We start from the raw sequence: 27,448 nt of genomic DNA on the forward strand, positions 1-27,448 counted from the left end.
CTCTTGTCAAGCTCCAAATATAGTTTTTTCCCTTGAATGCAGTTTCCCTGCTCCATCCTAAGAGGAATGACTTATCTACCTGTTACATCAGCTTCTCCAGGTGGAGACATAAACATGAGCCTAGGGAAAAAGCTTTGTCAGCTTTTGACAGAAAGATTAATTGCAAGATGTTGCCGAACTAAAGATGGTGCCATCGCCCAACATATGAATCTCAGTAAACAACACAAATCTCTCCATTTCAGAGGCACCAGCAGCATGAGAAATGTGTCCCACTTAGCTGTGGCAATCGGTGTGATCCCAAAGCTCAGTCAGTCCCAGCACTTCTTACTATTGCCAGCAGTACTGTTTGCACAGTTCCTCCTCTCTCAGCAGTTGAGCAGCACCTCCCCCTTTTTGGGGCTACAGAAAAGCAAACAGTTGGTCAAAGCTATCTCACCCCATGGGGAAGAGCAGTACGAATTCAGAGAGGATTTATGCTGTCATTACAAAAGTTCCATGCCTTCTCAGTGATTTCTTATAGCAACTCCTCACAGCACTGACTCCTTCTGCATAGCCAACAAACTCCAACTCTCCCCTCACCCAGCTAACCCACTCTTTTGTAGCACTCATCTTCTTATTGGACACAGCTGTGGCCTATTAAGGGCAGGCCTGTTCCTAATCTTTGGTGATTGGTACAGCTGCAGCTCCTCAGGTGTGAGACTGCCTTCTGCACTATTTTCTTACGTTCTATCCCTCCACAAATTTACATCTTGCAAAGGGCAGGTTCAGCTTCTCCATCCAAGTTTGAATAGTTTTGATGAAAAAGCATCATAACAGAAAATTTCTCCCCATACGGGAAAAGGGATGGTGTGAAGTGATAACACAGTCAAAACTACAGACCTGTCAGCTCTGCCATTGGCTCAATCCTTCTGCTTTCCACTGCGCAGACTTACAGGGTAGCGTGGATCAGAATTTGTTTACATGTTTACAAACATGATTTGGATACCATAGCTGGGAGTAGAAATGCAGAAGTTTAACAGCCTGGTTCTGCCTTACTCATCAGGTTCTGGGTCAGCCCTCACTCAGCAACACTGCACCAGCAACTCACTATATGGCTTGAGGCTGTACCTTCCCTGCCACACATCCTGGTGCTTCTAACTGCTCAGCAGAAACATGCCTCACCCTTTCACAGTCCCCTTGTCACCCATCACCACTGCACCAGCATCCAGGTTTGAACTATACACCATAAAATCTGTTGTTGAGGGTGCCTCCAGTAAGCATGCCTGCATCCTTGGATTTGGTGATGATTTTTCCCAGCATATGTGTGTCACTGGAGCACTGGAAGGACACAAAGAAAGGAAAATCTGAAACAAACCTCCCATGACATGTTGATCAGAGCAGAAACATTCAGGGCTTTTGCTGTATTCACTGACATCACCCTGAGAAAGACTGAGGCTGCTTTGAGGCTACAAGTTTGCTGCTCGAATGTGAGAGGAAAGATGCCATCTTTCAGTTCCACTGTCTGTGAAATTGTGCTTTCAGATACACACTCACAAAATGGAATGTGTTGTATCCCCACAAGTATTGAGGAAGCCTCTAAATGCATCAACAAACATCAAAAGAAGAATATTTTATTTTCACACATCCTCCAAATCTGATGTTCTTTGACCCAAGAATCATGGGGATAGCATCAGAGAGCAGCCTGCCAGCAGACCTTGAGTATTCATTTCATTCAGTCTTTCTAGGTGGCTCAGGGATACACAGAAACATGCCATCTCTGGACTTGAAGAAATAGTTTTGCCAAGAACCTAGCAAGCCCCATTGAAGTAGCTTCAGGCTTCAGCTAAAGATCTTCCATGCCCCTTGCTGGAGAAACAGTGCCATAACAGAGCTTGGGACAACAAAGATTGAAACTGGTAAAGTGGAGAATTAAAGCCAAGTACATCATGAATCTCTATTTCCATGGATAAAGAAGTTTCCTAAAACTCATTTCCAGTAGTAAAAAGTTAACAAATAAACCATGCAACTCAAACTGCAAAATAGCACAGGCCTGGCATATACTGGCACTATTTGTCTGATGTAGTACAGTGCATGTTTCTAAAACCAGAATGACCACTTCAGAGGCTGTGGTATGTGAGAAAACATAACAAATTTTCATATGGCATAGAGGAAGATGGCATAGAAGTGACTATGTTGTAGAACAAAGGTACTGGAAATAACTAAAATAGTTAGCAAGTGTTAGTCCTGACAGTGGTGGACCGCCATGTAGTGTTCCACTCTGGGATCAGCATTGCCATGGGCTGTTTCCATTGCTCAAGTTAACCAGCTTCAGAACAGCTCAGGAGCCTCCACTTGGCAGCATCTGTAGTGCTATGACTGCATTGTGGAGAGCCCCAAACCTTCTGGGCAGTTCTTGCACACATCCAATTAAAAGCAGACGAAGAGCAGAGAACAAATCAAATGGAACAAAGACAAGTGTAAGGTCTTGCACCTGGGAAGAGATCATTCTGAAGGGCAGCACAGACTGACGTCCGCCTGAGGTCTGTGGGAAGGGACCTGGGTCCTGGTGGACAAGCTCAGTATGGGTGAACAGTGTGATGATGTAACACAGGATCCAATGGGATGCTGGGCTGCATCAACAAGGGCATCGCAAGCAGAGATAAAGAAATCATCCCACTCTACTCAGTCCTTGTGAGGCCACACCTGGAAAAATGGCTTCAGTTTTGGTCCCCGCTACAATAAAAAAAAATATGTGGAGATGCTGGAGAAGGTCCAGAAAAGGGCCATGAGGATGATCAAAGGACTGGGAAGCCTGCCATGAGAGGAAAGGCTGAGAGAATTGGGTTTGGTCAGCCCTGAGAATATAAGGCTTAGGGGAGAGTTTATCACCACATTCCAATATTTAAAGGGTGGGTACAAAAAGGATGGAGACTGCCTTTTTATGAGGAGTCACATTGCAAAGATATGGGGTAATGTGCACAAGTAACTCCTGAGAAAGTTCTGACTGGACACAAGAGGACAAATTTTTAACAATGAAAACAGTCAGCCATTGGAATAATCTCCCCAGGGAAGTGTTGCATTCCCCAATATTGAACAACTTAAAATTCTGGTAGAGCAGGATTCTGGACTGTCTTGTCTAGGTCATGCTTTTGCCAGATTATCTTGTATGATTCTATGATCCTCTGGACTTAAAAAGAGAAGTGATTTTGAATTGCTTCAATTATGTAGAAAAGGTTAATGCTGTATTAACAAGAGCTGTATGCCCATCTAGGCAGTTAAAGCCCTGAGACTGCCACCCAGAAGACTTTGAGGTTGTTTGAGAGATTGGCAGTGCTGGGTGCACAGGGGTTTCACAGCATTCAACATTACTGTGAGATGTGGTATCGGTATTTCCTCACCCCACAGCTTCCTGTCCGGACTTTGCTTTCCCCTCCCCTTCACTCCACATTGCTCTCTTTCTGATACAGGCTGTGCCATCCCAAAATACCTTCCCAACAATTCCATGTCCCTCTGGCTTGGTTTTGATCCTCAGGGAGCTATCTTCCTTAAAAATTATCTTTGGTATGAAAAATATGGAAAATTCCACATTTAGAGGCACAGCTTTATTCAGAAATCAATTTGCACTTACTGATTCATCAAAGGTAAAAGAAACAATGCTGTTCTTTTTGGGCAGAATACTACAATTTGCTTGCTTTACTTACAGATGAAGAAGGAGCTTCATGGAAAGACTTGTAACATTCCCTCTCTTAAGCTTCTGTTCTGCCTGCATAGTTTCCATGAAAGCTGAAGATCAGTTTCAGAAAACCTGAAGAAAATAGTTTTTTAAAAAATATTGGAGTTTTTAAATTATTTGGCAAACATTTAATGTGTTTCTAATGGAGCATAAAGTGAGTGGACTCATCTTCTAACACTTCATTACCTCCTTTATGCTTTGTTTATTGGTAGTGATGGCAACTGAGTGGCCTAGAGGGAATTGGCATTTAAATTTCTGTAGCAGCCCAAAACAAAATTGGTTTTAATCTCGGTCGTGTGCAAATGAATTGCTGATTTTCATAGAAACACGGAATCATAGAATGGCTTGGGTTGGAAGAGACCTTAAAGATCATTTAGTTCCAATACCATGGCCATGGGTGGGACACTTTCCCCTAGACCAGGTTGCTTAGAGTTATATCTAATCTGCCTTTGAACACTTCCAGGGATGGGCCATCCACAGCTTGTCTGAGCAACCTGTTCCAGTGTCTCATCTACCTCACAATGAAGAATTTCTTCCTAAGAACTAATCTAAAGCTGTTCTCTTTTCAGTTTAAAGTCATGCCCCCTCCCTCTGCCACTGCGGGTCCTTCTGAGCAGTCCATGTCCTTGCCCCCAGACATCCGGAGGTGGCGATGGGGCGGGAGCGTCTCTCGCGGCCCGAGGGCGGCCGGGTGGCGGTGTCCCCGCACAGCGCGGGGCCGCCCGGCAGAGGGCGGGGGGCGGCAGGACATCCATCCCACCGGGAAAGGCAGGCTGGGCTGGGGAACAGGCACCAGGGGCAAGGGCCCGGGCAGCCGGGGCGGGCTGCGGCGGAGCTGGAGCTGGAGCTGGAGCCGGAGCTGGAGCTGGAGCTGGAGCCGGAGCTGGAGCTGGAGCTGGAGCTGGAGCTGGAGCTGGAGCTGGAGCCGGAGCTGGAGCTGGAGCTGGAGCCGGAGCCGGAGCTGGAGTCGGAGCCGGAGCCGGAGCTGGAGCCGGAGCTGGAGCCGGAGCTGGAGCCGGAGCTGGAGCTGGAGCCGGAGCCAGAGCCGGAGCCAGAGCCGGAGCCGGAGCCGGAGCCGGAGCTGGAGCTGGAGCTGGAGCCGGAGCTGGAGCTGGAGCTGGAGCCGGAGCCAGAGCTGGAGCCGGAGCTGGAGCTGGAGCTGGAGCTGGAGCCGGAGCCGGAGCCGGAGCTGGAGTCGGAGCCGGAGCCGGAGCTGGAGTCGGAGCCGGAGCCGGAGCTGGAGCTGGAGCTGGAGCTGGAGCCGGAGCTGGAGCCGGAGCTGGAGCTGGAGCCGGAGCCGGAGCTGGAGCTGGAGCCGGAGCTGGAGCCGGAGCTGGAGCCGGAGCTGGAGCTGGAGCCGGAGCCAGAGCCGGAGCCAGAGCTGGAGCCGGAGCTGGAGCTGGAGCTGGAGCTGGAGCTGGAGCCGGAGCCGGAGCTGGAGCCGGAGCTGGAGCTGGAGCTGGAGCCGGAGCTGGAGCCGGAGCTGGAGTCGGAGCCGGAGCCGGAGCTGGAGTCGGAGCCGGAGCCAGAGCTGGAGCCGGAGCCGGAGCTGGAGCCGCACCGGGGCTGCCCCGCCGAGAGAGCGGCCCGGGCGGAGCCGGCCCAAAGCGGCTCCTGCGACGCCGCACGGCCCAAGGAGAGTGCTCCCATTCCTTCCCACCGGACAGCGGGAAAACCTGATCTGATGCCAACAGAGACTTCAAACCTGCTGGGTTTGCGGGGCGGCTTGGGCATTCTCTCAGTTCGCCTCTAAAGCCCCGCACTAACAGGTGAAGGTGCCCATAAAAGCCACCCAAGCAAAGGGAATACACACAATACACCAACTCAGTCACAAAGGAAATTGAGGGGAAAAAACATCCTCCAATTTACTTTTTCCTCCTACTGGAAGAGATCATGACACAAATGATATTCGGACAAGTCTGGAGGAGACTGTTAGTGAAAGTTTAAAATAAAACATTCTTAGTAGGAAAATACATGGAATCTATTCCATGTTTTAAGGTATTCCTTTGCCCCAAAAGTTCTTACAACTGATCAAGATGGGAAAATCCATTCTGGTAAAACTTTTGTGTTGGATCTGTTTTATTCTTCAGACAGTAGAAAAGAAAAATCCAGAGCTCTTACAGTTTCCTTTTCAGCTTGTATGTATTTTATTGAAATTATTCTCTAAAACAATTTTGACACTTTGTATTAACCAAACAGCCTTTTCTTTGATTAGCTTAAGTCATTAACGATGTTACTAAAGCAAAATCACATACAACCTTTGGGGGAAACTAAAGCTTCCACTGGGCAAACACATGATATTTTACCTTTCCTAAAAGATAAAGCTTTCATCATAAAAAGGAAAAGGCAAAGAAAATGAGAAAATAAACTTTTCTCATTAACAAACAAACAAAAAATTAGTTTTAAAATCTCTTACCAATGCAAGTTATACCCACAAAAACATTGTTTTCAGCACAGTGGGGCTTTTTTGATGCTTTTCTTCACTTTGAACACTTTTGGTGTTCATGCTTTTCATAAAGTAATTTGTCTGCTTTGAAACTACCCTGCATCATAGTCATTGTTGTCACTTGTATTAGTCCTTGGTATTAATGGAAGATGTAGAGACTGTTAGATTACCCAAGTGCTAATCAAATGCAGAAGTTTAAAAAAAAAAGTCATTCTTGACTTAAAAACACTGTGATTAGGCAGGAGATCTGGCAGACTGCAAAGTTCAGGAACAACAACAACAACATTAAAAAAAAAAGATAGCTAGCCACTGAACAGCCAGAATTAGCTTTACAATCATGACATTCAAAGCAATAATAAAAATGTGGCTGCCTTTTATTTACTTCTGTCTTAGGTATCTTCAAATATTTTGTCCAGAAGCCCAGGCTTTCTGCAGCCTCTTAGCCAGAGGACAAGAAAGCACTATTTTTAAAATGAAAGTCGAGAAACCCATGTAATCAGAAGCTTTAAAGAAAATACTAAATGTCATGAGAGTAGGCAACACTGTAGTTTCCTACCACAGTTTTCCTTCTGAATCTGTTTTTGATGTAAAACTTAAGGCTCTTCCCCTTTACATTCTTCAATGCTATGGTTAAGTGCAGTATGTTGCCCTTTAAGTGAATGGTCTTTTTATAAAGCAATTTGATTATCTTCAATTATGCTGTTATCAACAGCTGAGATTAAGGAAAAAAAATCAAAGATATACAACTATATCCAGTTTTCTTCTCCTAACAGACCAGAAAGTCTGGATAGTCGTTTTACTTTTTGTTTATTATTAGCTCCCATTCATGATAATTTTTAGACTCTGATGTGTTAGAACAACATGAAATAATTTGGACTGCAACAGAACAAGCAACAAGTTACTTGGTATAAAAATCTCTTTTTTTGCCCTTCAAGTCTTCAAAACCACATGGAAGCATTTATTTGATGTAGATTAATCAGTTACTTTAATTAAAATTTTGATTCAGAGTTAAATTTGATCTACATGTCTCTAATTTGGAAGAGAGAATCCTGAGATTTATAGATCATCTCCTCATGATGCAGAGCCCGTAACATAATATGCCAGTGCAGCAGTGAATGGCGGAGGCTCTGCCTGCGAAAATCTGCTGGAACTACGTGCTTTGGAGCTTCTCTGCTCTGGCTGAGCATTTGTGTTGACTTATTTTACAAAATAGCCTGCTAAGGATAACATCAGCTAGTGGGGAACTGTTGTACAGATTGTCTGTAGCATACCGTGTTAGTGTTTCTGGAAGAGCAACACTCTTGCCCTTCCAATGAAATGAAATAGTAACAAATGATGTGTGCAGGAGGCATTCCATATGGCTGTCCTAAAGTTGAACTGGAAGAGCTGCTTGACAAGGGCCACCCTCTTGCAATGCAGCAAGCATCATGAGAGCCTACCGCGGCCTTCCCAAGAGCAGCAGGGAGCAGCTCCCTGGTAAGAAGAGTGGGTGGAGAGACAATGTAGAGTCAGAGCCAGCTGCAAGGCTTGGGCTGAAGTGACAACAACCTCTCTCAAATAATGTCCCCTGCTCAGGAACTCGGCCTCCAGGTACTGCAATAGATAAACAACTGGCAATAAATGGGCTTTCTAAGTATTTACATCTCACCAATGCAGTATTAAACCAGAAGGTTAAATATAAAACTACAGATGATAAAATTCACAGGTGACATCAAGACTAGAAAATTAGGGAAGAGAAGGTGTTATTCTATCTGATCTGAGAGTGCTTGATGTCAGAAACATGGGTCCATTCCCAGAAATGCATGCATGCATGCCATGCATGGCACTGCGGGCACAGGCCATTCTCAAGGAGGGATGGAACACCCTCTGGGTAACAGCAGCTCTGGAAAGGGTAAAAGGGCAGTTTCATGGGCAACCTGTAGTGTCCTGACACAATGACATACCGTGGTGGTCCTGAAAGAACAGCTGTAAAGACAGTTGTGTATAAATACATACGTGTATTTTTTGGTTAAGTGAATCCTATATTGCCAGGGGCAGTTCAGACAACTGCATTGAAAAATTGAGTGGAGTTCACAGGAAAAACAGGAAAATAATATAGGAACTGAAAAAATATATTTTATTCAGAGACTTAAAGAGAAATTTCATTAACTAACTCAGAAGGAAATATTTTGAATTGACTAGATAACAGCATAGATAATATCTTCCCAGGAAGAAAATATCAAGAATGTATCTAAACAAAAAGAAAAGCATAAAAAGAACCAGTGGCTAGAAGGTAGATGCTACAGAGAATTCAAGCTCATGTTTATAATGTGGAGAGGACAAAGGGAAAGATAAAGTCTTTATCTCTTGATTTCTGAAGATCAGAACTCAGTGTCTTTCTTAAAGACAACTTTAGAGTTAAGTAAAAGTTATTTGGCTCAAGCCAGGGTAGCTGCTTGTGATATATAGAAGTGCACATTCCTATGGACTGCCAAAACATGTGACGGGTGCCTAGAAACAAACCACTGAGTTTTGAAGTGCTTGTGAGCAGAGACATTCCTTGCTTTCCAGTCTTTGGGCCAACTACAGAGAGACCATTTCATATGGAAAAGCAGTTCTGGTTATTCATTAAAAACATACCAGTGCAAATTCTCAGACCCTAGTGTTTGAAAAGGGCTTTGTATGTGCCTCCTATAGTCCAAAATATTTCAGGATTGGTCTTGGGCAAGTGATTTAATTTCTGTGTTTCTGGCTGCAGTTTGACTGCTCATTCCTGATGCCATCCCTGCAGCCCGAGGCATGGGCACCAATCTGGGTAGAAGGCTATCCACATGCATGGACTAATACTACAATAACTAAGCATCTTTCTTCTTTTTTTTGGTGGATTATTTTTAACCCAGTTCAGCTTTCTTCTTCAGCTCATGGCCTATGAACAGCCTTGTCAGCACAGCTAGGACTGGGTGGCCATGGCAGCACCCACTCACCACAGAACAGGAAATCCTAAAGACACCACTGCCTTGGAGGTGGAGATTGCCAAGGCTGATTCCCTGGCTCATTGCTGCCAAGGGAAAGGCCTGGCTTTCCTCCTCTCCTCTGACAGCATGGTCCCACCACCACCTCCTTTTGCTGATGTTGGCAATTGCAGGGTTAGGTAAGCACAAGGGACTGTGACTGCTGGAGCGGCTCTAGCTACCTGCAGAATCATGGCATCTCTACCATCAGACCGTACCCTTAATTGCCTGTACAGCTCTACAGCATTCCCAGGAAGGGCTCCATACACTATTCTAAACCCCAGACAGGATCATCCCTCCCTTCTCACTGTCCCTGACAGTGTTTTTGCCTGCTCTCTTGTTAGCACCAGAGCTGCTGTGGATACAGATGGGCAGGCTCAGCCCTCCAGGCAGTGGCACAACTACCAAGCCTGGAGAAGAGAGTAAAGGGTAGAAGGTTGCACCCAGAAGTTTCTTGCTTACCAGTTGAACTCAGCACTATTCATCAGCCTCCCTGGAGAGTTGTTCATGAGGCTTAACCCAGTGAAACCCATAACTTCAAGGAGAGCACTGCATTGCTAAAGGATTCATATTCTTCTGCCAATAACAGTGGAAGACCCATATAGCATGATGAGGAAAAACACCCAGCACTACAGGGTGAAGGTCATCACCACTTCTGTTGTACAGCAGAAATAAAAACACAAGCTGCAGCTCTGCACAGTTATATGCTCTTCAAAGAGCTCTTCCCCCGCCCCTCATTCAGGGCCTGTCCCACCCTGCTACAGTCATTTGTAACTATGGGCTCCTGGCCGAGTTTCCTTCTCAGTCATGTAATTTCCTTTTCTTTTGTGGGCCATTCCCAGATTTTCAAAGGGAAAAGTTTGTGTTCTGCTTCACTATCCAATAACCTAGGAATGTGGAAATGTCCCTGATTTTGGTGTGGCTTATTAACAGAATTTTTAATGCTAAAAGATGTTTATCAGCTAGCGACACGCTGACTGAGAGCATCAGCACTGTGGTCCTGTAAATTTGTGGTCCTAAAATTTCTGTGTGCTGGAGAAATGTGGCCTGGGTAATAGCAGTAGGATTTTCCTTTCTGCTGGCAACTGAGCGGCCTTTCCTGGAGGAAGATGAAGTTTGGCCCCAAGCAACTAGTTTCTCAGAGCTTGGGAAGCAGTTGCCTCTTGGTACTGATGTGGTTACATATGATGTTGACAATGAGAGAACACAGTAATGTCAAGGCTGCTGTGTGCTCAGCTTGCAGAAGAACCCAAACACTTTCCTACCTTTCCTTAGGCACCCTGTTGAAGACAGCCAGGCATCCCCCACCACTCCACCTCCAGCACAGGTCCTGACTTCCACCCTCTTTGCAGTGTTGTGCCTAAGACACTGGGTGTTTTTAGGTAAGCTCATTTCCACAAAATACATCCAGACTCTCTGGTGCAGGGATCAGATTTTGCAGTTGACAGATGTACCTGCCAACCCCCAGCACCTGGAGCTTTGAAGACCATTTAACTGAAGCTTGATTCAGTTTTACCCACTTTTGCAAGCATTATTTTTTATACCACTGGCTAAAAGTTCAGTGTCAGCAGAAGAAACTTTTTGTCTCTGCAGGAGAATATCCAGCATTTCATGGAGGAATGGATTTGACAGTATAATACTGGAAAGTCAACACCTAATTAGACAGTCATTCTGTCAACACCTAATCAGACAGTCCTTCTGAACTGATGTTGCCATTTGTAAAGTTTTATTCTGAGAGCCTGTTAGACAGAGGAGAATTGCTGTGGGTGGTGGAGTGGGGGCTGAATGTACTTATTAGAAAAAAAAATTAATCCTACGTCTTCTTAATAAGTGAGGAGGCAGCTTGTTGAAGAAGGGAAGCCTTTTCAAGCCCCAAAGGTAATATTTTTGCAGAGAGCACAAATTGCACTCTCTTCATTCCATAATTTGTTGTTATATAGAAAAGATACAAAATCTTCTTTATGGGGATTTTACCTCCTGATGGGATGGGCTGACCTTGGCTGGACACCAGTTGTCCACCAGAGCGGTCCCATCACTCCCCTCCTCAACCACAAAATGGAAAGAAAATAAAACAACTAAAAGCTCATAGGTTGAAATAAGACAAGGAAGGATGACTCACCAATTACCATCCTGGGAAAAACTGACCCAACTTGATAAAATGAGCTTATTACCAATCAAATCAGAGAAGGATAATGGGAAATTAAAACTAAATATTAAAACACCTTGCCTCACCCCTCCCTTCTGGGCTGAATTTTACTCCTGAGTTCTCTAACTTCTCCCCTCCAGCAGTTCAGGGGGACAGGGAAGGGGGGCTGCAGTCAGTTCATCACACATTTTCTCTTCTGCTCCTCCTTCTTAGGGGGAGTACTCCCCACTTTCTTCTCCTGCTGCTGTGTGGGGTCCCTCCCACAGGCTCCAGTTCTTCACAAACTGCTGTCATGCAGGTCTCCTGCAGGGTCTCAAGTCCTGCCCGCATGCCTGCTTCAGTGTGGATTCTTCTCTCCACAGGTCCACAGGTCTTGCCAGGAGCCTGTTTCCAGCATGGGCTTCCCAAAGGGTCACAGCCTGATTTGAGCATCCACCAACTCTGGTGTGGGGTCCTTCAGAGGGCAAAAGTAGACATCTGCTACACCATGGACCACCATGGGCTGAAGGGACACACCTTTGTCTCACCATAGTGTTCTCCTCAGGCTGCCAGGGAATCTCTGCTCTGGCACCTGGAGCACCTCCTCCCCTCCTTCTTCCACTGACTATGGTGTCTGGAGAGCTGTTTCTCCTTCCCTTTTAAATGTGTTATCACAGTGGTGCTTCCACAGTCTCTGATGGGCTTGGCCTTGGCCAGCAGTGAGTTTAGCTTGGATCTGGCTGGAGTTGGCCCTGTCAGACACAGGGGACATTTCTGGTAGCCTCTCACAGAAGACACCCCTGTAGCCTCCCCACTATCCACACCTTGCCACACAAACCCAACACACCTGACTATTAAACATATAAAGGCGACTGCACACATTAAAACAAGGCAACTTCTTCTCAATAAATTAGCATGCCTGTGTTAACAGGAAGACATAATAGCTGTTATTTATATTGCACTTGCATATTTAATTTTCTTTACAAATAAAAGCTTTATGCCTCCCTTTGAGCCTCCCCTTCAGCCTTTCACTACAATAGCTATAACTAAACTATTACTCCAAATTAGCCTGGCATTCAGCGTGCATTTGTATTACTCACATGATTTTTATTGGTTTTTTTAGTAATTATTTTTCCTCTTGGTTCATTCATCAATCATATTTACAAACCCATTGTTGCACTTAATGCCAGTTGAGTGTTCTCACACATTTCAGCACACAGACAGAAACTGCAAACTAGGGCAGCTCTACTAGGATCTCTAATATTTCTGAGGAGTCTGAAGGTGCTGACAGCTTATGGTCTTTCCAAGGCAAGTGCAAGTGCCTCAAAGTCCATCTATCTGCAGTTACTGGAAGGGGTAAAATGACACCGCACGCTTTTCCTCTGAGAATGAATCCTCTCCCCAGAGGTTAGAAATGGGGAACAAAAAGCAAATTAGAGTTGGATATCTGAGGACTGATGCTCATTTGAACTCCTGAATAATCATCTGTGCCACACTGGCTGCTTTTGCAAAGAGCTTATTTTGAAGCTGAGTTGATTACCTTCCTTGTTGTTTTGCCAATTTAAATTAAGTGGTACGTCAAGACCTAACCCTGAAGCTCTGCCACCCCGCAACACCCAGTGAGAGCAGTGGAAGCAGCTCCAGGATGGCAGAAGCAGGCCTCTATTTTGCTTGTGCTATAAACGTTTTTGGGTTTTGTCCTCACTCAATTTTTCTCTTCTTTACAGCAACTTAGTATAGTAGGCACTTCAGAGTGGAGAGTATCAAGAGAGAATTTATTTCTCAGGACCGCAGAAAACGGTGTTTCTCAGGGCTACAGAAAATGGGAAGTAGTTCCAAGAAACCAATCGGGCACATTGTCACCACAACCCTGTTTGCATACGAGTCCATTGTCAACTGAAGGAACTGGAAAATTATGGCTATTTATCCATTCCTCTTTTTACCCCCCGTTGTGCCTCTTTTGGCAAAGCAGCTGAAGAGTTTGCATTGTTTCAAATTTAATGCTTGCAGATGGTTTTTATTTAGATTTTGTTTTATTGGTGAGACACGCTTCCTCTGTTTATTAAATTGTGCCTACTTTTTGTCATCCGTCATGTTGCCCGCAATTTCTGCGCAGAGCTCGAGGATAGGGTTTGTTGTTACTGCTGCTGTTGGGTGGGTTACTTTTTTGGGGGGGTAATCTGAAATATGATCGAGCTCCGAGCGCCGGGGAAACAGCGCGTCTTCTCATTCACTTTTTCCCGCGGAGGCGCATGAGGCTCCCGCCGGGCGGGCAGGGGCGCGGGGTGCTGCCGGGGGAACGGGCGCCCGCCCCGGGGCACCTCCGCCTCCGGCCGCGGCCGGCGGGGGAGCCCCGGGGCACGGCCGCGGGCGGGGGTCACGTCTGGCCGCCGTGCCCCGGAGGTGGGCGGCCCCGAGGGCGCGGGCGGGCGGCCGGGTCCCCCTCCGCGGGGCGCCGCGGCGGCTGCCGGGCGGCGGCAGGTGGTGGCCGCGGCAGCGCCCGGGGGTAGCCCGGCGGCTCCGCCGGGACGGGCCCCCTCGGTCGGCGACTCCCCCCGCGCGGTGCCCGCGGGCCGACCGGGCGGGTTTTGTCCTCCAGAGCCCCCCCGAGCCCCCGGCCGGCCGCGGGCGCTGATCGCCGGCGGCTCCGCGCGGAACTCGCAGGCTCCAGAGCAGGAGGTGGGAACCGCGGGCGGTTTGGGCTTGCTCGGCTTCTTCTGCGTTTGTTTTTTGGTGCTTTTTCCCCCCCAAGCTGTATGCGGCTTTGGGGGTTTGTTTTTTGTTATTTTTTCCCCTCCTCTTTTCCCACCGCGGGTATTTGGAAGGAAAGCGGGAATGCCGCGGCCCCGGGAGAGCCTCGGCGGGCCGGGCCGGGCCGGGCCGGGCGGGCCGGCGGCGCCTCCCCCCGGTTCGGGGGGTCCCCGGGCTCGGCCCCCGAACGCCCCTCTCTTCCGTTCTCCATGTCATTTCCTGTGCTAATAAGATGGTGGTCACGGCCGGGAGGGAGGGAGCCGCCGCTGCCGCCTCCGCCGAGCCCGGCCCGGCCCCGGGACCCGTCCTCGCCTGGGACTAGCCAGCGGGGCCGGCGGGGTGGGAGGGCGCAGCCAGCCGGGCTCCCCCCGCCCCTCCCGGGCGGAGCGGGCCCCCCGACGCCGAGGCGGGCTCCCCGCGCCCGCAGTGCCGAGGTGAGTCAGCCTCGCTGGTAGCCAAGGTGGCCACGAAAATGGCTGCGGAGCGCGGGGGGAAACCCGTCCCAGCCCGGGGGGGGGGGGGGGGTGGAGGTCCGGCCGAGGTGGGGCGGCGGCGAAGACCCGCGGGCACAGGTATCGCCCCCCCCCTTCCCCGCCCGCCCCGCTTTTCCCCCCTCGGGGCGGGCTGCGCGGGGCCCGGCCCGTCCCCGCCGCTCCCGCCGCGCCGCTCCCGCCCGCGCCGCGGCTGCGCCCGCCCGGCCCCCCCGCCCCGCCCGCGGCCGCCAGCGGGGCCGCGACTGACGCAGCCGGCGGCCAATGGGCGGCGGGGGCGGGCGGGCGCGCGCCACATTGGAACGCGGGGGCGGGGCGCTCCCGGGCGGCGGCGGCGGCCGCGGGACACGGGCACCCCAACCCGCGGGGACACGGGCACCCCCACCCCGGGGACACGGGCACCCCAACCCCGGGGACACGGGCACCCCCACCCCGGGGACACGGGCACCCCAACCCCGGGGACACGGGCACCCCCACCCCCGGGGACACGGGCACCCCAACCCGCGGGGACACGGGCACCCCCACCCCCGGGGACACGGGCACCCCAACTCCCGGGGACACGGGCACCCCCACCCCCGGGGACACGGGCACCCCCCCTGCGGGACGCGGGCACACCCCGTGGGACACTGGCACGGCCCTTGTGGCATTGCTCGCGCCCCTTGCGCAGAGCTCGGGCAGAGCTGCCCTTGCACCTCTCAGCCGGGATGCTCTCTTAACTCGCGCTGAAAAACTCCAGATGCACCTTCTTGGGCCTTCTTCCCTCTGTGGGTTTGAGTTTTTTTTTAAAGTTACAGAATTTCTCAAGTTTCTTTGCAAATGGTGCTATAGCGCTTATATTTCAGAGGGAAATGGAAGATGCCTCCAGAGTCCCTTTTTCGGATCATTAAAAAAAAAAGAAAATCTGGCCTGTGGGCAAAACTGTTGGCTCACTGTTGCTTCCTCTTTTTCCTGTGATTAATGCCTCTCATTAGTGGGAGGAGAACTGGCAGAACCAGCTTAAAAAAACTCCAGCCTAACTGTAAGATAGGATTGTTTTCCAGCTCTGCAGGTGTGTGCAGCAGTTTGTTGAGCAGCAGAGGAGCCCCAGCCCGAAATATCCAGCAGCCCCTTGGATCCAGTCCTGCCAGCCTGGTTTAACTCCCTGTGAGACTGGCAGAGCATAGGGTCGCTGCCTGGGTTGGGCTTCACACCCCCTAAATTTCCGTTTGTGTAATGACCCAGATTATAAGCAGTGAAAGTGGAAAGGGAAATAAGTCTCCTGACTTTCTAATTAATTGTGTATAAACTGCTTTTGCTTTTCAAGTGCAAGCTGCAGTCAGAAACAAAAGTATTGAGATGATCGGTGTTTGCTTCTTGCAAGGGGTGCTTTTGGACCAAGGAAGGAATAGTTTAGCACAGAGCTGAGTGGCATGGAGCTCTTGAAATACATGCAGCCTGCAAAGAGCTCAAATGTTGATATGGCCAAGGACTGCCTTGGCAAAGGAGGGGTTGGCTGCTGGAACCACTCATGAGGGGCGATTTGAGGTAGCCATGGGAGATGCCAAAGTTTGGCTCTTGGCTAGATGCTGGATTGACTGATCTCACTGTGGCATGGAGCAGCAGTACTAGGACACGTTGTTTTTCTCTCCTGCCCAGGAGTCATGTCAAAGGCTGCTGCTCCTTCCAGCTGTTTGTGGAGCATGAAGGAGGTCCTGAGGCTCCTGACTCAGTGCTGGCTTTGGTGCAGACTTGGGTCTTGGGATACTGGGCTGTTGTTCCTCTGGCATATTTGTGGACCATGCATGAAGCATGGTGCATTCTAGTGCAGTTTGTGGGGGATTCTTACTGTGAGCCTTATTGCTCACTGATAGCAATTACTTCCATTTTTTTAACAAGTAAAGGTTATTGTGAGGATAGTACCTGATTTTAAATAATGAGGGCAAAAGCAAGGACTTCTTTAAAACCTGGTGTTTTATGAACTGATGCAAGGTCCATCTTACTGGGATGGGCTGGGGGCAGCTTTCTTCTCCTATTGCTTGCTGGAAAGTGATGGGACTGCTTGAAATTGGTAGGAGCGATGTAAAGGTTGTGAACACTGCATGAGGAGCCTGAAGCAGGAGGGCTCCTGCTCTGCAGCTGGCTGGCTTTGTGATCAGGGGGATACAGGCATTGTGGGGAGTGAAGTTGCCACTCTGAGTCAGGAATCAAAGTGTCTATATCAATGAGAAATACAACAAGCCCAGGCAAGAGAGGTGTTTGGTCGTTTTATGGATAGCGCCATGTACACTTTAAGTGTTTTTTTTTAAATATTCTTTTTTGTTTCTCATGCTGGTTAATTCCCAAATGGAGTGTGGGGTTTTAAGGTTGATTTTTTTTTCCCATGTCCATTTATGCAAGAGAAGTATATGCTTTTACCTAACTCTCTATTTTTAAAGTTGCTGTTAGCAGGGCCTGTCCCTTGGTGCTACTAAACCATTCCCAGAGTTCTTAAAATGCTGCCTAATATTTGTGACATTTTGGGGTAGCATATTTAAAATCATTACTGCCAATCCAGTGGTGTTGGGTGTGAAGATTTGCATGGAGAACATCCCAAAGAAAGAATGGTTTGCGTTTGTTTTTTTATTTGATAATGAAATAGTAATGGTATAGGTTAACTTGGGAACTTTCAGAACAAAGAGATAAGGTGCTAAAACTTGATCTGAAGACTGGACCAGTGAGAAGTAGTGACTGTTGTTTCCAGTAGAGTGAGTGCAGGTGGGAACTTCTGATGCTTCCTCTGCACTGGGAATATGTGTAACTGAGATCTGTGAGTTTCCTAAGTAAAGCAAAAACAAGAAAATACCACTTTTATTCTTCAGTTTGCATTGCAGCTTTCTGGCATTTTAAGAAATCTGGAGTCAGCTGGATATGCATCAGGGTTTGCTTGATTGCATCAGTGCTGAGTTGTCTGATCTGTTCTCTCACCTGAGCACAGAGCCTTCAGGCCCCGGGGCTGGGAGCTTGAGGCACAGGCATAGCCAATGAAGGGCAGTCAGCACATGCAGTATCCTCTGGCATTGATTTCCTGCTGGCCTGCAAGTGGGCAGCCCTGCTGTGGGATGCTGGCTTTACTGCTTCACGTTCACCCCTTGTCATGCTCGTGGCGTTTCCCATTGTAAGTGTGGCTGTACAGTGCTCCTGCCTGAGGCTTGCTCGCAGCGGGTGAAGTTTCTTGGAGCTGAGGCTTTAATTTCACAGGGTTTTCTGTTCTCCCTATGACCTCTTCTCTGCTACCAAAGGTGTTTTTAAATAAAGTCTCTAGAGAAATGTTCCTTCTAAACCTACACAGTAAAATGTGGCTTTTCAGGAATTCCTGCTAGTTAAACTTGTCTGTGCAAGTGGATTCCAGTAGCAAGTCCGACCACCCTAAGAAAAGCAGAGGACAAGGTGAGAGGTTCATGCAGTCCTGTATGGCATCTTAGGAAAGAAGATGAGGAAAAAGTGCTTTGGAAGGGGAAGACTTTTGCAGGTACAGGAGGCCAAAGAGCAATGGAAAATAGAGCAATCATGTGGCATATTTGAAAAGTAGAGGTAACCAAGGTGGATGGAAAGGAAACCTGGTGAGGGGAACAGGACAAGTATCCCATTCTGGAGAAGTTTTTCTTTTTAATGCCCACCACATGAGGGACAATACTGATCGAAAAGTCGGGGAGAATTGAGAGTAAAAAAGCAGAGATGAAGGGGAACATTTTGACTTGGCAACTAGAAAGACATTTTCCATTTGGTTTTTTAGATGTCTGGTCACTGTCCTCTGCACCTAGGCTTTGAAGTTCAGCTAGAATTGAAAGTGGTGGTACTAGCACAGGCATTTTTCCAACTTCCATCCCAAGCTCTTCACATAATTGCAAGAACATATGTTTTTGCAGAGACAGTCAAACAATTCAAAATATTGACACTTAAAGCTTTGGCTCCATTTGTGGGGGCAGGATAATTGTATCCTTCAGAGCTGTTGCTGAAAGGGCACTTCTCTCTGCAAGACTGGGAGGCAGTACTCAGGCTCAGGACAGTTCCTCTGCAGTCAGAAGGTAAAAGCATTATAGATATAATTTAGGGTTTAAACTGCAGAAACTGGCAGCCTCCAGCAGTCAATCAGTAATGTGTACTGCAGAACTGTTCAATGCAGTCCCTCGCTCATGGACAGCCATCAGTAAGGGGCCCATCAGAAGGGTCTGTCATAAGCCACGTTGTCCAAATTGAGCATGCTCTGATAAATGGATTCCTTTCTCTAGCCCCTTTCTTCTCCCTTCCTCAGACTTTGGCTTTTCAGCAAGGCTGGTTTTCCTTCGCCTGTAGTGACTTGTCCCAGAGGAGCGGCTGCTGTTCCAAAGCCTTGGCATCAAGCCCTGCTGGGGCTGCCACTCCCAGCACTTGCCTTGCTGCCTGTGCTGCTGTCAACTGGGGCTGGTTTCTGCCCGTGGAAACCTGGCTGTGGGTAGTGGGCGAGATGTATAAGGACAGAGTGGTAAAAGTTCACGGGAGGTGATGTGGGGGATTAACTCACGGAGCAGCTCTAGGGTTGCTGTAATTAGCTTCCCTGAGAGCCAGAAGTGCTCCTGCCTTGCGCAGTGGGAGCTGAAGCACTGAGCATCCTGTGCTGGTCCCCCAGCCAGGTCATCTCTGTGGGCTACAGGCACTGGTTCCAGGCTCCTGACTATGGATCAGGGCGTCTAGGACACACAACTCCAGTGGTCCTCCACTAACACCCTTTCAGAGTGTTTCAGAGTGTTGAAGGCTGCTGATTGGAGCTGGTATTCGTCAGGACGATCAGTCATTTGCAGGCTGATAATCAATATGAAATATTTTCTAGTGCTTTCCTCTTTTAGTACAATGAAGCTTTATTTTGAAAATGTATCATATAAACTGCATCATAGTATTCTGGGTGGAGTTAAATGTGTACCTTCAACTGCAGACTTGAAACTAAGTGTTCACAGCATCTTCCTTGAAAGACATCCTAAGTTTGACCCAGTATGTTCCTCTTTACACCTTTCATTTGTATAAACCTTGATTTCCTCATGTCTGTGTATATCAAGGGGATTTGCTGTTTGGGTTTTTTTAATTTGTTTTCTTCTGATGCTGCTGGAGTACTTCATGTGGTCTGCTCTTTCTTTGACTTGGAGATTCCTTGTTTGGAAATGCTAATGAGAACGCTAAATACACCACAGTTTGCAGAGTACAGTCCTCTTATCAATTCAGGGGAAATTATTGAAAACACTTGGAAAACTGACTGAGGAAAAAATCCATACTGATGACACAGAAGCATGCTTTTATGAGCAATAAAATATATTCTGTAGTTGTCATGTTTCACACCTAGGCTTGCCGATTATCTTTTCCAAGATCAAATTAGTTCAATCAGCTTTTGAAGACTAGAAGCTTTTAAATTACTACTTTTCTCTTCCCTTTGTGATTGTAAAGACAACATTATTATGAATGGTATGTTTGTAAGTTGCTTTTTTCCTAGAAAATTCTACCACATGTCACCAGCGGGGCCGGCTGCTGTGTGGGTGTAGAGGTGCCTGACCCTCACCGCAAAGTCCCAGCAGCTAATGCTGCATTGCTTTCTAAAGGTGGTAGCTCCAGAACAGAGACAGATGCCAGTGTGTCCTCTCTAGCTGTGGTGGAGTTAACTAGTGATTGGCTGGGTGTTTTTATTATCCAGCTCTCATTACTAGTCAGGTGTTGAGATGTTTCTTTTGAATTCTTCTAGGATAGTTGGTGAATGTTTGTAGTCCCTTAGTGACTTGCACATGGGAAGTCATTCTGACATGCTCCCTCTGCTTTTTGGACTGGATTTGAATGAGTTCTTGGGCTCTTTCTGTGCTTCTGCTGATCAGTGTTTTAAAAATGTCTGTAGTGTAAAGGACCAGATATTTCTGTGCAACCCAGTACCTTTATGTAGAAGACTGCACGTATAGACCAGAAGTGCTTGGCCCCTGCTGAAATGTTTTTCTGGTTAGCTGTGTTAGGATATACACGGTCTGAACACCCCTCTCTCTGTATGGAAGGGAATGTGCAGATCAAATTGTGGTGGTGGTGAATTCAGCACACGGATATCTGGTTTCTTGGCAGATCTGACACTGGGAGTATCTGGCCTGCTGCCTGCCCCAAGGAAAAGGGGGTCGGTGTGACCCATGCTCAACCACTGCTCATCCAAGCCATGTAACATGAGTCCCTAACCTGTAGACAGATTTACCAGCTCTGAATAATGTCTGTTGTGCTGTGAGATCTTATCTTCCTAATGGCCTGCAAGAGGGTACAAATGAGGAGAAATAAATACTGCTCTTGCTTTTGCTTCCTCTGCATTTTGTGGAACAGTTGATGTGTTCTCATTTTGCCTGCTGTGTTTGTTAGTGCTTTTAAAGGACTGAGCTAGTTGGTCAGAATTTTGGGAACGAGTGAAAGTAAGATCTCCTCCTACCTTTTCATTTTCTCCCACATACTCTTTCCCTGTTTGCTGAACAAGTAAAAAGAAAGGAGCTGCCTGTTGTGTCCTGAAGTCTAAATAGAGTGAAACCACTGTAACAAGCAGAGAGGAACTGTCCTGTAACATCCTTTCACAGAAACAGGCACCAACTAGACAAATGGTGCCAAAGCAGCATTTTAGCTTTATTTTACATCTGTACTCATAGGTCCCAATGGAATGGGGATTCCCCTGCACCTGAAGCTGCCTGCCTAGAGGTATTGGTGCTCCAGAAGCTTTACAATTTCACCTTTGATTCCTGAAGCTTTTGAGTTGGGTGGTGAGAGGGGGCATTGTCCAATAACCAGCTGCCTTCTGGAAGTCCAGATGTCTCTTGTAGGAGTGGAAGTTTCTCATCAGCCTTTGGGGTAAAGAGCTTTGTGTTGTGATTTGTAAGTAACAGTATGCTCAAGAAACTTTCTGTCATGTGACTGTATCAAGAGTGAAATCGTGTTTTGTGATTCCTGACAGAGTTTAGCAGCAGTCTTATAAAAAAACACTGGTGTATGTAAAGGCAGACCAGCACTTGGTTGTTGTTGCTGAGTGGGTTGTTGGTTTTGTGCAGGAAAAAGGAGCTCTGGCAAAATGCGCTGAATTTTCTGAGTTGCTGGGGCAGTTCGATTTTAGTGGATAGCTTGGCCATGGCTCATAGACGTGTGCACAAGCCTGTTCATCCATTTGGTCTTCTGACACCACTAAACATTCACCAGTGGAAGAAAGAGACAGCATACTGCAGGCAATCTTTCTTTCTAAAAGAAAGGAAAAGCTGGAACTTCTGGAAAAGTGTTGAGTGAAAGGCCATCTTGTTAGAAGATGGATGTGCTTTCAGAGGGGCTAATTTTGACACTAAGGAAATAGATGTAGAGCTGATTGCTGGCCAGGTGCCAGTGACTGAAGGGCAACAGAGGCTGAAATGCCAGGTAGTGCTGGCACTTCAGCCCATGACGGTTGGGTTGCATGAATTATCCCTCTGCCTTCCAGCTAATTTTATCCTGTTGATTTTTCATGAATCATTTCCCATCTCTGTGGGTTAGAAATTAAAGTGGAAGTTTGCTAGCCAGAATAGCCACATCTGCTATTTAGAAACAAATGTCTGGGGTTTGTTTCCTGCCCACCCCCACACCTTCCCTTTCCCTTTTTACCTCCATCATTGTTGAAATACATGAATCACTACTGTTGCTCATCTACAACAATTTTTAGGCTGACCAGCCTGCACAGGTGCAGGGGTCTTCTGGGTGCATGTAACCTCCCTGTGGGCGATGGGGTGGCAGGCTCAGTGCTATGTGGCAGGGTCCCAGGTGCACAGTGATGCTGGCTGGTCCTCACCAGGGCATTTTGAATTTCCTACATGTGCTTTATAAAACATTAAAGACACTCCAGTGTCTTTTCCTTCTCCCAGCACAGCAGAAGAGCAGGAGTGTGAGAGTGGCCCAGCCTGTTATGTCCCTACCAAACACTTCCTCTCTCCAGCTTTTCTGTCTGTCCGTGAATGGGCAGTAAATTCACATCTCTGCTTCCCTTTGTTGAACTGTGTGCCCTTGAGTGACAGCTGGGCCAGCAGCAAGGGAAGGATAAGTTCATTATTCAGAAGTTGAGGGCTACAAGTCAGAATCCAGGGACCCTCATGGGAGTTGCGTAGCATGGGGTCCTGTTGGTGAGCAGTTTTGCTGGCAGCTGTGCTAAGGATAAAAGCACATTCCCTTGAAGTATAGTGAGTACTAGATGAGTGAGAGGAGGTTTCTAGCTTGCTCATGTTCACTTCTAATCAGTCTTGGTGGATCGCAGCAAATACAGGAGACTGAATGAGTGATTGTGTTGGGACAGTTTTGAAAATTGCCAAGTGGATGGCCTGGGAAAATAAAAGCTGGGTAGCATGACACCAATCCTGGGAAAATATAAAGTTATTCATGCCTGAAAATTGTTGTCGGGGAAAGTGTTTTGTACTTCTTAAAACGGCTTGATTTTGTTCTTGGAGAAGTTTACTGTTGGTTTAAAGACATGTCTCTGTATGTGATATATATAATTACATGTAAAAGGCAGCTAATTCAGTGTGTGAGAACCCAATTAATATCCAATGCCAGAGAATATCAATAAAATATATGTGGCTTAGGAAGTGAAGTTAGTGACTGACAGAGAACCAGCATACAATAAATAAGCTAAAGTGGCAGTATAAAGAGTAAGGGGGATGAAGGATACTATAAGCTGAAGGACAGTACTAGCGCACTAATAAATCAACTGTTTGAGAATTGACTTTAAGATGAATGTAGAAAATACCTTCTCAACATCAAAAGATCGTGGTTCTGGCATTGCCAGCTTAGATGAGGGGAGCAAATAATCCAGCTATTTTAAGCTAGAGCTTGATCATTTTACAGAAGAGTCTCTGCAATATGATATGAGGAGGCTGTGTTTTCAAAGAAGTAGAGTTGATGACCGTTCTCTTCAGATAAGGGGAAGGGAGAAGCCAGTTCTGCCTGACACTTACTCAGTGATGCAGAAGACATGACTCATCACTGGCAAACTGGGTAGATGAAACATGTTTGGTGAATTGTAGCTGTTGATAGGGGCAGGACAGTGTAACACAGTTTGTTTGGTAAATGAGATTATTGAAACCAAGTCATTTTCACACAGACAAGTGGAGATTTATGAACCTGAAAAGGCATGTCCTGAACGTGATCTGTGAAGGGAGGCTGTGTCCTGAGCAGTCCCATGTGAGAGCGTGGGGATCAGAATGGGCAGGCAGCCCTGGGGAGCTTTCTGTGCCAGGTCCTAGCGGGAAAAGACAGCCATGATTTCAGACACAAGCAGGGTTTAAATGAATTAGGGCAAGGAGGTAGTTTTACATCTGTAAACTTTATATTTACTTCAGAATCAGTATTACATCAGCGTGGCTTTCTAGTGCCAGCATCTTGAAGTAATACAGAGAAAATTGGAAGAGTTACACAGAGGAATGATACAAATTGTTGGAAAGCTGAGAAGATACTGCATGGCTACATATCTAGGGCTCAGCTCTGTATGTGGTTTTATTCAGTCCTTATCACTATTGCTATCCAAACACCTTTCAGTAGTGCCTTAAGGAAGAAGGCTCACAGCTGCCACTTAGTTGTACTCTTATTCTGTCCTTAGGGAGAAAAATGGTAAAATAACATCTACTTTTAGTACTGGGGCTTTGTGTCTGTTTGTTTTAACTTTATAAATGTAGGTATATATTTATGTTGAAGCCAGAGGCAAAGAAGTGCGACTGGTGGTTCTGACCAAAGATGGTGAAGTTTATTACAGCCATTAACCTGGGAAGCAATTCTTTCCAGTTGCTCAAAGCAGTGTCCCAGCATGCTGGGTATTTCACCCTTTCCCATCAGGTTCCAGGGCCCTTTGGAAGAACTCTTGCCTGGTGCCCAGAACTAACAAGAATCACATATGACTTGTCTGTGATGAGGATTAAAAACTGAGATAAACTCATGGAACGTTGGCTTCTCTTCCTCTTGCTAGTCTCAGATGGAGATTTTGTCCTTTTTGAGGGCTAAAAGGAAAGGAGTGGGACATAAGGGGTGTCAGTCAGATTGTCGTAATTCTCATTTCTATCCTGAAACTGTGATTCTGTGAGATCCTGAGTACAGGAAAAATGAGGTGTTTCCATGTATTTTAAAAATGCAAGTCACTTATGTATTATTTCAACTGCAGTGACTACCTGCCTTGGTTCTGTGGCGTGTTGCACTGTTTCAGAGGCTTTTAGGCTTCATGGGGGCTTTACATTGTCAGCATCCTGCTTGTTTGAGTCTTTACTCAATACTTAACATGGAGAAGTTGCATCAAGTTATACCTGCTTTGCATAGGCTGTGCTGATCCATGGCAGTGCATGGACCAGCACATGAATCCTTTTCTTACTCTCTCTGAGATCAACAAAGGGCAAATGCTCTGAGACCACAACACAGAATTTTGTGACAAATCTTGTAAAGTATTTATCAGTATGTTCCATCTTCACTAGAAGCCATCATAAAACAAACTTAAGATTGGTTCAGAGGTTATTTCAGAGCTTTTCTGTCTTTTTCCCCCTCTGAAATACGTCTGTCATGAAGCAGATCATGGAAGGTTTTGATAACGTTTTGCCAATGAATCATGTAAGAGTGACAGTGTGAACTCATCTCACATCCATTAGAGACTACAGGAGGAGTTCCAGGTAGGCAAACCAGAATTTCCCTCTTCCCAACTTATCTGCAGCGAGGAGGGCTGTGGGAATTTGGTGTTGTGGCACCCCATTCTGTTTGTCATGTCAGTTGCTGGTCTTGGGCAAGTTAGAACCAGCGGAAACTCTCAGCCATCCCTGCTGTATAACAGGTTTAGGTTTCGTTGTTTTGAAGCTTACTCTCCAACCTTCTTCAGAAAGCTGTAGAAAAACTGGTGGCGTTTGCAGGTATCTATCTTGTAGTCCTGACCTCCTTCAAGTGTTTTCAGAATCTGAAACTCAAACAAAATATTTCATACTTCTGGTAAATTTATGGCTTCTGAGTGTAGTGGAGTAATTGACAATGAGTTAAACAAGTCCTGGTCACAGTCCATGGCTGCTCAAATCCTACATCATGTGTGACCTATAACTTTCACTAATTGGGTGTGAATTTGTGACTGCTTCAGCTTGTTGTCAGATGTGCTGGCTGCATTCAGTCTTGCTCTGTGGCCATCAGAGAAGAGCCCTGGCCTTGCAGCAGGCTGGCGGACAGGTCATGGGGTCTTGCCGTGCTGCCACAAACCTTTGCTGTGCCGGGGCACTGCTCCCCGGCACCCCCGGGTGGAGGACAGCCTCACCCACATAACTGTTATACTTTTGTGGGGAAAGTGCTGTGGCAACCATCTAGGCAAAACCAATTTTCCCAATAGAGCATTGGCTTTTATCTGTCTGTGGACAGTGGTCATCCTCTGAGCAAGCTGGTTGTCCCTCTTGCTTTGTGGGATCTTTGATCTTTCAGTTTGTGCTGGCTGTAAGCATGAACTGCATGGCCAACTGGTACTTCATAAAGTGACCTGAAGTGGTTGGCATGGCCGAGGACCTTGGTAAGGGCATTCACCTCCAGGAGAACGGTCAGCCTGGGTCTTCTGTGGCTGTGCGGGGGGCAGCTCAGAGCCTTGAATGCTGCGCTTTATTCCCTGTTCTCAGCTTGTCAGTAGCTGACTGTTCTGGTTTACTATTTCTGGTAATAATATGCAGCTGTAGAAAAAGCATACAAACTCATGTCCATTTTTCACCGTGGGCCTTTAAAATGTGGTATGAGCTATGCAAGATCTGCCTTAAAAGAAGAGGGGATGACCTCCAGAAGGTCAGCAGTGAGAAGCTGAGTGAAGGAGCTGTGTGCTGAGGAGGGGATGGATTCCTATATGGCTGTTTCACATGAAAGAATGTCCCAGTCTGGGAAACCTGCCAGTAAAATGTAAAATTAAAGCTCTGTTTTGGAGGCTGATCCATGCAGATAAGAGCCTGTGACTGTTAACTAATAACTACAAGAGTGGCAGTGATAAAGGCATCATACTTGAGGACAGGAATTCACAGATTTGTTCATGCTTAACCCCATTTAGAGGTTTTGTCCTGCATTGGAGATTAATAGCTCAGATGTTCTTGTGTTTTCTACTTCCCTGATTTTGAGCAATATGGCAGAGCCACTGGAGATCTTAATGTGTGTCATCCAGAAACGTGCCTGCTTTGTAAAGAAAACAGGAGGGGTTATGTGGCACTGCCTGTGAACCCAGGGATGATCCAGGGATGCCTCTTGGGATTTGTAGCAGTCACAATGGTGTCCTGAATTTGCCAAGAACCACTGTGCACAACTGCCTTTGCTATCCAAAGCACTTGATGTTGTGTGCAGACAGCACCTGGATCATCACAGCATCTCTCTGACCAGGGATTGGCCTTGCTGACGTGCTGCTAGGACGTTGCAGTAGGCTGTGTGCCCACTGAACATTGGCAAGGCTAAATGTCCTGGTAGGCACAGAGACATGCACAGGTGAGGCCAAGTACGCCCTGGGAATACCCTCAGCAGTAACCAAGGAGCTGCTGTTCTTATGCTTACATGGCGCTTCTCCTCATCATCTGAAATCTTCAGAGGCTCTTCATATTTAGGTGCTAGAACAAACACAGTTGTAAAAAATGCCAAGAAAACCGCAAAACAATGAAGTGGAGGGAGTGAAAACTGCAGAATGTGTACTAGACTCTTATAGCTGTAGAAAGCTAAAGGAGGTGGAGAAATGACAATAAAGAGAAACTAATGAGCAGTGAAATTGAGAAAAATTAAACACCACTTTGAATACATCAGAAGCTAAGAGTCCTAAAAGCACGGTCATTTGCTGAGGTCTGGAACTGGAGAAATGTCATATTTTTTTTCCTGGAAGAAAAGCTAGAAGGTGTTACCAGTTACAGCAGCAGTGTAATGCTCTGTGTTGTAGCAGTAGCTTGGGAAATTAGCAAATAGCAGCTA

The 27,448-nt window shown here is 47.0% G+C and overlaps 2 protein-coding genes across 3 annotated transcripts in view; both read left to right on the top strand.

The window, feature by feature from the left end:
• Positions 1 to 4,364: 4,364 nt before the first annotated feature.
• LOC131559327 (collagen alpha-1(I) chain-like) lies at positions 4,365 to 15,743 on the top strand. Its single transcript, XM_058807656.1, has 8 exons — positions 4,365 to 4,454; positions 4,884 to 5,424; positions 7,578 to 7,634; positions 9,493 to 9,577; positions 13,550 to 13,952; positions 14,347 to 14,458; positions 14,566 to 15,133; positions 15,737 to 15,743. The coding sequence occupies exons 1-8, from the start codon at positions 4,365 to 4,367 to the stop codon at positions 15,741 to 15,743; spliced, it is 1,863 nt and encodes a 620-aa protein (XP_058663639.1).
• Positions 13,719 to 27,448, top strand: part of PRDM11 (PR/SET domain 11) — a 41,855-nt gene continuing 28,125 nt past the window's right edge. The window contains exon 1 of one of the 2 annotated variants that reach the window (XM_058806784.1): positions 13,719 to 13,952. The gene's annotated coding sequence lies outside the window, so the exon portion shown is untranslated. Of the gene's footprint in view, positions 13,953 to 14,261; positions 14,459 to 27,448 lie in introns of those variants that run through there. The other variant, XM_058806783.1, reaches the window with a different exon arrangement.

The sequence above is a fragment of the Ammospiza caudacuta genome, chromosome 6, assembly GCF_027887145.1.
Source record: "Ammospiza caudacuta isolate bAmmCau1 chromosome 6, bAmmCau1.pri, whole genome shotgun sequence".
NCBI lineage: Eukaryota > Metazoa > Chordata > Aves > Passeriformes > Passerellidae > Ammospiza > Ammospiza caudacuta.

Excerpts from the sequence above, each read along its gene's own strand:
- LOC131559327 (XM_058807656.1), top strand. The coding sequence starts at position 4,365 with ATGGGGCGGGAGCGTCTCTCGCGGCCCGAGGGCGGCCGGGTGGCGGTG. Across the intron at positions 5,425-7,577 it reads AGAGACTTCAAACCTGCTGG|CAAGCATCATGAGAGCCTAC; the intron begins GTTTGCGGGGCG and ends CTTGCAATGCAG. Across the intron at positions 9,578-13,549 it reads CCTGGAGAAGAGAGTAAAGG|GGGCGCGGGGTGCTGCCGGG; the intron begins GTAGAAGGTTGC and ends CCGGGCGGGCAG.